Source organism: Lissotriton vulgaris, chromosome 9 (assembly GCF_964263255.1).
Source record: "Lissotriton vulgaris chromosome 9, aLisVul1.2, whole genome shotgun sequence".
NCBI lineage: Eukaryota > Metazoa > Chordata > Amphibia > Caudata > Salamandridae > Lissotriton > Lissotriton vulgaris.
The window spans coordinates 596151583-596163676 of record NC_141697.1 but is presented as its reverse complement, the minus strand read 5'-3'; the positions used below and the strand labels follow the sequence as shown (position 1 = coordinate 596163676).

General features: G+C 41.2%; 1 protein-coding gene across 1 annotated transcript; it reads left to right on the top strand.

Moving 5' to 3' along the window:
- Nucleotides 1-303: 303 nt before the first annotated feature.
- LOC147691925 (protein LBH-like) lies at nt 304-11163 on the top strand. Its single transcript, XM_086936705.1, has 4 exons — nt 304-543; nt 7145-7233; nt 7467-7683; nt 10046-11163. The coding sequence occupies exons 1-4, from the start codon at nt 537-539 to the stop codon at nt 10096-10098; spliced, it is 366 nt and encodes a 121-aa protein (XP_086792831.1). The 5' UTR covers nt 304-536; the 3' UTR covers nt 10099-11163.
- Nucleotides 11164-12094: the final 931 nt, after the last annotated feature.

The following is a 12094-nucleotide window of genomic DNA, read 5'->3' as shown; positions in this document are numbered from 1 at the left end:
CAAACTCCAGACACGCGAGTCCTTCTGAGGCCCGAAAATTCGAAGAGACCCGAGCCTGGGACCTGAAAGTCTGACCGTCGTCCCTACAAAATTTGACATGGAACACTCGACGACCGGAAGTGCTGGCTGCTAGAACTTCAGACATCAGAAGCACAACTGTGGCCTGCAAGCCTCCCAAGGTCTGAAAAAATGACCAGCAGGCTCCCACTCCCATGAGACCACAGCACTGAGCGGCCATGCCATCTGACACCTGAAAGGGTGAAGACAGACCCCCACCCACGACCACAGCACTGAGCCACAATGATCCCAGAGGTCTGAAGAGGCAACAACAAACCCAAGCATTCGAAGACCACAGCACTGAATCACCGAGCCCTGAGACCCGCCCACCACTAGACATCCGCAGCACTGGTTGTTTGCCCCCAACCTCTCCTACCCCAAGTCCCTTGTCCCCGTCCTGCCTATGTCCAGTGGAGGTATCTTGGCCTGGCTCTTCCTCGGGCTTCACACAAAGCCTACAGCAACAGACGAGCTAAAAAATGTTGCGTAAGTACCTGTAATCCTACCTAAATACCAAGAGTGGCACATTCTAGTGCCTAGCCAATGTTTTCTATGGCCATTTTGTTTTGTTACATTTCACTGTTATAGATGTATCTGATCAGCAGGGAAAATTGAGACTTTACATATCTAATCCAGTTTTGTGGTCTGGTTTGATAGCACAGCTGTCGCCAAAGAATTACGTGAGGATCACTGGACAGGGGCTTTGCCTCCACCCACATGTTGGGAGCCAGGAGTACATGTTTTGATTGGGCAGAAGTTGTGTTCTTCCACAAAAAGAATGATTGACATTAACACAACTGTGATCATTTTATTTAGTGATCCAGCTTCCTGTGATTTGACTTTCAAAGGCTCGTACATGAAATTGTAATGCTGTAAAAGTGTCTCAGATAACTAGATCATTTTTGGTGCTTGTCTTTCTCTGGCAGCAGCACAGATGTGAGGATTGTGGCCATGAGGAATGTTTACCATTCCGTATGTTTATGAATTTGTGTGTTATATTGCAATTGGGTCAGAGGGTCAATGGAAGAAGGAGTCAGTGGATGGAAGATTAGATATATGGGTGCAAAGATGAGTGCAGAGTACATGTATGATGAACTATTGAGTGCCTAAACGGATCAAGTGACACAGGAGGCACTTTGTTATATGCCAGACCAACTGCCATTGCCAGTGCTTGTTTACATAATGCTACTACAGAATAATGATGTTACTGCATTGTGCAGCAAGTAGCACAATATGTCTCTCATGTAGCACACAAAGGGAGAGGAACCACCTCTAGGTGCTGAGCTTTAGTGCATTTGCTTAACTACATAGGATAAATCTCAGGGTGATAGGTTTGAATAGCGATCCGTAAGCTGAAACATGAAGGGCATGAAGGCATATTGCCAAAGCTGATGCAGTTTTTTTCACTGCACTGTGAAATGCAAAGATGTTGTTAACCTATAAATACCGACTACCAATTTATTTTTATTATGGAATTGACGTAAAGCTAAGTATAACCGACTTCATATATTTTAACCTACACCCAGTTGTATGCTTTAGCTTGCCTTAAATCTCAAGGCATTTTGAAGAGCGCCGTCTGAGCTTGAGCATGCTATGATGGTGGCACTTCTGTTGTTTGCAGAGAGCCATCAGATTGCTTAGTCTCATTGCATTGTTTTGAGCTTGGCGAACAATTTGATGTGCTAGCATCTTTACTGGGTGGCTCTTGAGGCCTGCAGTTGTGAAAAGTGGCAAGATTTGCAATCGCACACAAAAGGATGTGGGTTATTGCATCACAACCACACATAGCCTAGATGGGATGAGAAAGTGATCTGTCGAGACAGGTTTCTTTCCGCTTGTGATCTTATATTCTGGCTGTTGAAGGAACTTGCAACTGGGGTGCTGAGAACCCAGGGCACAGTGCTGCTAGAACTGACGACTCTGGACCAGTCGGTAAGAGCAATGCTTGTTCTCCTTTGTAGATTTGATATAATCTTCTTATGGCGCAGGTCCGTCTGCAGAGTTGTGTGGAATTATCGGATCATCAGGCTCAAAGCAGCCTGTGAGGCCACAGAGCCGCTTGTGAGGTCTTTGACTAAACTGTACTGTCACAGAGTGTCCTTTGAGAACATATACTGGCCTGCAAAGCTATTGAGTGGTCTGTGAGGACACAGGCCTGTGAGATCAGAGACTAGCCAGCATTGTCATTGAGTGACCTATAAGGTCCAAGATCATTTTTAAAAACATATTAAATCAACTGTACACTCCCAACAGTTTATGAAGTGACTTATCTGAACTGAGCAGCAACAAAAGAGAAAGATGGCTGCCAGTTCAATGTGTATAAGCATGTTCAGAGGTCTAGAAGTTGGAAGAGTTCTAATTCTAATTCTTGTTTGTTGCTGCTGTCTGGGGAGCAATAAAAGGGATAATGCATAATATTGGCCTCCAGGCCTTGATGTAAAATCTTCTGAGGATGCAGATCAGTCTGGGATGTGGTAGAGCAGCCATTGACGTCATAAAGTGGCTTATACCATCACAGAGAAATCTAAGGTCATAGTGCCTCCAATAGGGTGATAAAGTGGCTTAGGCCATAGAGTGATTAATATATCCCTAGAGCCGCCTTTGTGGCCTTAAGGAAGCACAACAGGTCAAATAGCAGCCTATAAAAGCTTGGAACTGTTAGTGAGGTCATAAAAAAGCTATGAAGCCACAGAATAGTCATTGGGGTTTAAAGGGCAACCTCTGTGGTTGATGGAGAGACTGTAACGTTAAAGCAGCTACTCAGGTCATCAGGAAGCTCATAAGATATCATTGAGTGAATCTTTTACAAGTCCATCAGTTGCACTCTTATTATCTTGATTTATATCACTGTTTGAAACTTTTTTTTAAAGTTGTGCGACTCCCTCCTGAAGTGTTTTGTCTGGAAACACTGCCAGCATATATTCAAAAATAGGTGAGAGCAGAGATTCTACTCTCTGTTGGAGGTGTGCACATTTACACTTGGACCTGATTTGTTCCTGTTCACCGGTTCATCAAAGTTCAGTAAAGTTTTCAACGAAAAAAAGTTTTTTCAAATTCTTCCAATGAAATATTTATTCCATATTTTTCTTCATTCAATATATAATTCAAATAGTTGCGAGATTCATTACTTAAAGCATTTCGACAAAACCCAATGCATTTCGGGTCCAACCTGACCCTTCCTCAGGGGTCTCTAGGGAAAGAACAAGCAAACATTTTTGAGCCCAAAGCTATGTTTAAGAATAGTCATAATAATTATTTCATGATTGACAACACAAACGCGAGCCGTTTCTGTCATAGAACACTTAGTAGTCAGAAGTTAAAACAGTGTTGTGTTTTTCATTTGACATAGCGGTTTAACTATGATGGGACAGTTAATAAGATTCAACAGTGGAAAGGAGGTTTAATATTTCAGAACTGTTTTACGTCAGTCGGATTCAGTACAATCCATCAGGGGTGAGATTACTGTGTGGTCAAATTAGAAATTGACTGGCAATTACGTGTCTTTGAAAATGCTAATGTTACATAAGTGTCAATGTTTTTCGCTGTAGAACTTTGTGTTGTCAATCATGAAATAATTATTATGACTATTCTTAAACATAGCTTTGGGCTCAAAAATGTTTGCTTGTTCTTTCCCTAGAGACCCCTGAGGAAGGGTCAGGTTTGACCCGAAATGCATTGGGTTTTGTCGAAATGCTTTAAGTAATGAATCTCGCAACTATTTGAATTATATATTGAATGAAGAGAAATATGGAATAAATATTTCATTGGAAGAATTTGAAAAAACTTTTTTTTGTTGAAAACTTTATTGAACTTTGATGAACCAGTGAACAGGACCTAATCAAGTCCAAGTGTAAATGTGCACACCTCCAACAGAGAGTAGAATCTCTGCTCTCACCTATTTTTGAATATCATCGAGTGACCCATAATGTAACCGAATCAAACCAGGTGACAAAAAAGAACAAGTGGAGTATTGTATGGTATTGCCACTCATAACGTAAAATAACATGTTTTACGTGGCTTAGCCTTTGTTGATAGTCATCACAAACGTGCACTGTAAACTGTAGACACAGCTGGCTTGCTCTTAATCATGGCACATTTAGTATCATGCTAAATAAGCATTTTATACACAGCAGTTGAAGATGACACCATCAGTGTGTGACTCATAGCAAATCTAGCAGTACAATTGTTTAACATTCACACAACCCTGTGCTACAAATTTTCACTCTGCACAGTGTTGCGCAAATGTTGGTAAATATAGGCCTGTTTCTATTTTTACATGTACTAATTGCATGTTTTTTTCTTCAGTGTGTGTCTCATTACTCAGCAATCATGTCTACTATTCCTCCTAAATGTAATACACCCAAGCCTCTTTTTTCCTATAAGATTAAGCACTTGATTTAAAGTTTTAGTATACAATGCATTCCATCGCAAATATGAAGGAGGGACTTACCCACCACACCCTTGGTTTGGCCGCTCATATATGAGTGAGTTTTCTGACGAAGTAGGAACCATCAGAGTACATGCATCAGACCACCTACACTATATAGAGTGGGCAGATCGGTGCCCTTTCTTTCTGTCCATCACCACCAGATAAAACCCCACAGTGACAGACAGAAAAAAAATGACCTCTACACCTTTTATTTTTCTGGTTTTGTATCTGAGAAACAAAAAAGTGTGGTGCACGGTTGTTAGAAACATGCCAGCCCGCACCAAACTATTTGCACCTTCACAAAAGCCGCGGTGGCGGCACCTCCTGTTAATGCTCTGAGATCACGGCAAGGATGGCAGTGATCTTTGAATCTGGTGAGAGGCTGTCCTGCTTGATGGTAGAAGAGATGACCTTCACCACCCTGACAGATGGTTGCCTCCCACCAGGGTCTAAATCAATCCCTTAGTTACTATGTAATACTTTTCTTGAAGATACTGCATTTGTTTGTGCTTCAACAGGTGTGTCTTTGAGGTCATAAAGATGCATGCGAAGTCCTCAAGTAACAGTTTGTAGCACAGCCTATGCCATTATATACCTCTTATATAATGGCATACAAGGGAATTAGTTCAGGTAATTACTAAACTTATCAAACTTACTAGCAACAAAGGAGCAAACAGCAGTCAACTTTTTTGCGACTCACTTGCCTACTGCTTCCGTGATAAGGTTGACCAAATCTATAAAAAATTCGCCACTCATGAAAACTCAACCTCTAGGGAAGATTCTTCCTATAACCCACTTCTACCAATAATGTTCTCAGGATAGCCTTGAACAAACAACTCTCTCTGAATTCTCTTCAGTTACACCTGACCAGGTGAACAGGCTAATACTCTCTGCTAAATAAGGGTCTCCATCCGACCCATGTCCACCTTCTATGGTAAAACGAATCCCCGGGCCTATTGCCACTACCGTAACTAGCATCTTTAACTCTATGTTTGTGACTAGAAATTTTCCGTCACTCTGGAAAAAAACCTCAATCCTTCCTCTTTTGAAGAAACTGAGTATAAACCCAGAAGATCCTATTAACTATTGCCCCATTTCCCAACTACCACTTACTGCAAAAATTGCAGAGAAAGTGATGGATCAACAATTGATGCAATTCATCCAGGACAACGATCTTTTGGACCCAACTAAGTTTGGGTTCAGACCTGGACACAGCATGGAGACCACTCTGATCAAGGCTACCGAGGAAATAAGGAGCACATTGGATAAAGGAGGAACTGCGGTCCTTATTCTCCTCGACCTTCCTGCGGATTTTCATACAGTCAACCATACTGTTTTGATAAACAGTTGTGACGTGACAGGTATAAAACAGTAGGCTTTTGCCCTTTTAAGCTCTTTCCTGGAGGGAAGAGAGCAAACTGTTGCTCTAGACGCTTACACCTCTAAACCATTTTCTCTGCCATGCAGAGTTCCACAAGGGTCCTCACTTAGTCCTACATTGCTTAACCTCTAAGTAACGGAGCTAGCACCACTAATTCAATCCTTTAGTTTTCTCTAACCTATTAAGCAGATAAAACACAAATTGTGCTGTCAGCTGTTAACAATGTAAACATCATTGGTGTCAATTTCCATGATTGCATGCAGGCAATCAGTGACTGGATGAGAAACCATTGTCCAAGGCTAAACTAGGGTAAGACCGAGGTGATTCTTTTCAGAAATAATCCCCAATTGTGGGTCCCATCCAGCTGGCTGCAGGAGTTGGGACCACTTCCAACTACAGCAAAGAACCTAGGAGTCGTGATTGATGACAGGCTAAATTATGCTAGTCAAACTAACTCTGTGGTTTCATTCTCATTCAACACCTTGAGAATGATTAAGAACATCCTCCCTTTCATTCCCCCAGATGATAAGAAGACCTTAATTACCACCCTAGTTTTGTCAAAAGTTGACAATTGCAATGGATTGTACTTAAATCTGCAAGAACAATATCTCAATAAATTGCAAACCCTGCACAACGCAGTGACCAGGATGCTCCTGGGTATTCCCAAATTCCAATCAGTCTCACCAGCTACCAGAGGGCTTTATTGGCTGGCAGTTAGGAACCACATACATTTCAAGGAAAACTGTATAGCTTACAAGGTCTTGCATGATATTGGCCCTGAATGCCTGAGGCAAGCTTGCAAATGGTATGAACCCAGCAGAAATCTTCGATCAATAGGGGCAAAGAAAGCTGGGGTCGCTGGATTCAAGAAGGTCAAATGGGGAGGAAGCAGTTTTGTTATTGGGGCTACCAAAACTTGGAATCTGCTTACACCTCACATCAGGGCTGCTTCCTCCTTGCTTGCCTTCAGAAAGGATCTGAACACATGACTTGTAATCATTAAATTCCAATTAGGACTCTTCCAGTTGTGCTTAAGCTGCTTGCTAGTGCCCAGACACCCGAGGGTATATAGGCGCTCTATAAATTGTTTAACATAACATACATATCCTTCATAATAATGTGGTTGTCAATATTCTGGCTACGATATTTCTGAAAGAAAATACTTATAATTAGCTTTTTTTTCTAGTAGAATTTCCCTTTTGAAGTGCTCCTATTTGTGTTGCAGTTTCAATTCATCCTTTTGATGCTTAGTGACGCCTTGTGTTCTTTCACTGCAGGCGCCGTGATGACCGAGCTGATTAAAGGCCATGAGATAGGTCCTGAGAGTCTGGAGCGCAGGAGCAGTGCAAGCACAATACCTTTCCAGGTACAGAGGGGTGAGAGCTACATGCCCTACCATGTGTATAGAGGCACCGAGGCTTCATCAAAGGAGGGAGGATGAGTTGTATCTGTTGCAGGTTTGATAGCCTCAGGTGCATGAGTCCCAAGTTTACCACAAGCGGCATGTGAGGTTTAGGTGTGCTGACATCAGGAGTACCATATATGGTTGTGAACAGAGTGCTATGTATCCAACTGTTTCATTCTCACTGCTTCCCCTAGATCTTCCCGGACCCTTGTGACTCATATGAGGGGCAGATTAAGGTGCGGGACCGCCTGCCCTCCATCGTAGTGGAGCCCACTGATATGTGTGAGGTGGAGAGTGGCGAGCTACGGTGGCCCCCGGAGGACTTCCTAGTTTTGGACGAAGAACATCTGGAGAAGCAAGAGGAGCTGGAGTCTAACCAAGACAAAATAGATAAAGCTGAGGAACCCCCAGGCAAGTACACTTCTCGAGTGGGTGGGGGCGGGCCTAAAGCAGCATTGGCATTCTCTGGAAATGTTGCTACGTGAGTCTAGACTTCATCTTTCTATACCTGGGTCAACTTATTCAGGTGTGATGCAGAACTATCAAAGCCTGCAATCTGGGAGCATAGATTTGCAATGCCTAGCTAAAAAAGTTTAAATACACATAGACACAACTATAGACATATACATGATAGACTGACGGACGTGTCTCACACAAGCTTTCCCCCACCATCATGGCAGTGATAATTAAATGTGCAGCCGTGGCCCGTGCAGGTAAGAGCGATGGGGAGGGGATTCGACAGACGACCACAAGGGAAAATTAAATATATAATTAATTTTCCCTTGTCATCATTTGTCGAAATCCCCCCACCCGGCCCCAGTGCCTCACCACTTTTACCTGCATGGACCGCTGCTGTAAATGTGTCCCAACAGCAAATTATTTAAATCCGCTGTAATAATAAAGACACATTCAAATACCTATTACAGTGTGAATATCACATTTTAATTTACCACAGTACAGTAAAAATGACATTAAAAAACACTGATTACTGCCTCACAGATTACATGTAATAATTAATTTACCCAGTAAAACAACTGTCTAAAAGTAAAGAGGTCTCTGTCATTTAATTTTAGCTGGGGGATGGAGAGATGGTGGTCTCCGGTCTGAAGACACACATATCATTCTTTTCTCAAAGAATTTTAAAATATATTTTCTCTGTTAATAATTAATTAAACTGCCAAGCGATTAATGTGGAGGGTAAATTGACTTTGCTTGGCTTTAATATTTCTGCAAGAATTTTGCTTGTGGTTTTAGTATAAAAGGAAGTCTATAAGTCTTGTGAATATATCCTAGTCTCCCTAGGAGATTAGTACTAACTAATTGGTGGATTTAGATAACACTTTCCTGTGGCTTAACTATGCTTGAAACAGGAAGGATCTTTTAAGTCATCCACATCTTTCAAATGGGGCCATTCTTTCTCTAAATGTGTTAGGACATTGCCTTTAACATCCTATGCTTTCCACCCATCAACCTAGAAAGAATGCACTATCTAAGATTCATTTATCTAGAACAATTCCCCCTGGCCTCAGTTAGTAACCTAAGAATTTTGTATTTGCCTGCTACAATTATCATGATTCAGTGGTGCTACATGCTGTCTTCCACCACTCCCATTGCCCTTCAGCTCTTCAAATCATTCTCATAAAAAATACTCCATATGTTCCCCAGCTTTAGATATTAACCTCTGAACTGCTATGCTACCATTATATTTTCATTGTAGACCCTTAACTCTGGCAACCTAAATAAAAAAAATCATGCTTACTATATGGTCCTGCTGTGCCACATTAGTGAAAGTGATGGTTTGAAGATATAAACCTCTAATGATGAATTAGTGCAGTTTGCTCGTGGTTCAATAACAATTTTAGAGCCAATAAGGTTTGTATTAAAATATTTGTTTGACCTACATACATTCTCATACTTATTCTTTGACGGTTTCTCAGTGACCACTTCATTGATAGCTAGAGGTATAGCAGACAAAATCAAAGACCTTATTTCTTTTTTAGGGGAGTGTTCTGCCCCATAGCCATTGGGAACTGGGGACCAAACACTACAAGTACAAAGTATAATGTTCCCACATGGCACATTATATTTTGTGCTTTTTTTCTTGGAGCATTGGGTGCCTTCTTGGGAACCTCTGCAACGTCCCAATTTTACCACACGCCATATGCTTACACTGCAGAGGTTGGGATATTTCACTTTGATCATAATAAGCTTTAAAAATACTCAAATAAAGGACTTTATTTTTGAAGAGTTTTCTCAATATTTATCACTGTCCCATTTTCATGTTTTTCTTCTGTAGAAAATAGTTAAGAGAGCTCTTAAGTCTGTTCCCCACAGGATACTATTTTGTGTCTGTATGTTCCGTTGTTTATCGTTAGTCCCTTCCTACTCTCCTATGTTGCTGTTGAAGTTTGGACTGAGAAACCCTACCAGAAACCTGACTTTAAACTTTTTTTTGCAGTGACTGCATGTTTTGTGGCAATAACATAATAACAAAAAAAAATATTTTGGGTTTATTATTTCAGACATTATTCTACCTGGGAGATAAGATTAACAACATTGGTATCTATTTGGTATAGATGTTTCTTAAGAGTAGTTGAACGTTAGGTACCACTATACCAAGTTTCTATCAAACACACCTTTGACTACAAGCTTTTGTGTGCTCATGAACTGCAGAGACACTATATCTATTCCTACTATTTACCACAATTAAATTTATGAAGTGGCATAGTATTTACACAGATGCACTTTTTAATGTCAATTATTCCTATTTCAGATGCTGAACAGGAAGATACAACAGAGGCAGGACCAATGACAAAGCAGATGTGAATAGCTCTCACAATCACAGTCAGACCAAGTGTGATTCCGGATTGCAGCTATTGTGAATACCTCATGAAGCAGAGTCTGCGAACAAAAGTGGACAATAAAGTTTTGTGAATCCTTGGACTAACCTCTAAAAATTTAAACAAAAGGGAATAAAAGAGCCCAAGAATCAAAAGGTAAACACCATCTACCTCAGATTAGCGACTCTTAACAGCCACGATCACTCAACTTCACTTTGACCAATGATTTATTGCACTGGAGGACAAATCCCAAAAAGGTACATTATAAAGAAAATGTTAACTTAACAAACATTCCTGCCACTAATCAACAGCCCCATTGAAGACGTTCTCTCTTCAATATATATTATAAAGATCGAAGAAGGCCAAACTACAACCCACGTTACCTCTAGCCTGGGCTGTATAACTAAGGGATCAAATTCAACACCCTCGCCCATTACCTTAAATAACCTTATTTAATGCTTAACCTACTCTCTATCTGATCCTCTTCAGGCCAAGCTGGTACCTTAACTACAGACAATTTCCATTCCACTTCTCTGACAATGCAGCTAACTACTTAAAAAGTGGATAAACCAGTTGTGCATTTTAGTGATTTGACGTAGCCGAAAGACAACAAACGACTGCTGTTGAAAACACTGCAAATAAACATAAAAAGTAGCAAAGGAAACCATAACTCCTTTGCAGTGGCAAAATGCTACTTCCAGTGTATAAGAGAGTAACCTAGTACTGTGAGCTCTTGCTGCTGGCAATTGTTCACTTGGTGATTCAATATTTTTGATGCTGGATCAACTCAATGAAGAAGCCTTCACTCTAGGCCAAAGTCTAAGTAAGATTAGAGCCTAAATAGATTAGAGTTCCTGCTATGTATACAGTTGCCCCCTTCTCCAGCAGCGATGCTGGGCCTGCACCAAAGTCATAGTTCACCTTCGACACAGAGCATTGTCTGTTGCTTGTTGTTTTTCTAGGTGTTTTTCTAGGTGTTTGTTGCAGGGTTGTTTCCCTTGCGTGCACCTCTGTTTGTAAATGGATCTGAGCTTTTGTAAATAAATGTTTTTCTGTTTTGGCTTTGTCCATTCTTTGTTGTGCGGTTGTGAGGCACTCAATGTTCTACCTCAAAGCCTTTATTTGAATGGGTGTCCTACAGTGTTCCTGTTTCTAAAAGTTGAGTTTATATTATATCTTACAACTAAGCAAATCACTTCAGCCTCATATCGTTACCCTTAATCCTGAGCTCCCTTCTAGAGCCATATCACAACTACTTTCTCCTGATCCCATCTCTCTCCAATCTCATCTTTATTTTATATGGACTGACCATATGTCAAAAAAATGCTGCATAAATGTCCCAGCACATAGCACAAAGGATGCAGAAGCTGATTACAAATATAAGTGCTAACATTTTGACAGTGGTGTTACGGGCATTTGAAAACTGTACATTAAATACAATATCAAGATGTGTTAGACAAGGCCATGAGAGTGCTGAGTTACCAAGGCAGAGTGCCCCATTAGGAACTGGTCAGATTTCTGTCTGAGACTGTGCCCCCACCCTACTCCAATCCACCCCACCCCACCATCCATCTTACAGCAACTGATCCCACAGTGGAAGTTTCTAGTAAAACCAGAATACTCAGCCTTAGGGCTGTCGTGATATATAATTAAGACAAATCTATGTGTTATATGAACAAAAATACTCTGTGGGTAGACCAACTGCAGAGGAAGATGGCTACTTACAAAAGCACACAATCCCCCAACAATCTGTTAAGATATCCGTTCTTATGGCGAGCAGACCTAACATCTCCAAGTGGCTTGTCATGAAGATGCCAATGCCCTGACCATTCTTGCTCTGAGTCGATTTGTTAGAGAAGATCAAGGCTAGGCCTGTGCGGCGTGGCTAAGCCCGGTCCTTGCGTGCAGGGCAGACTGAAGTTAGAACTATCAGCGAGAGAGCAAGACCGTAATAAGAGGCAGCTGCTCTCTAAGGAGCCACT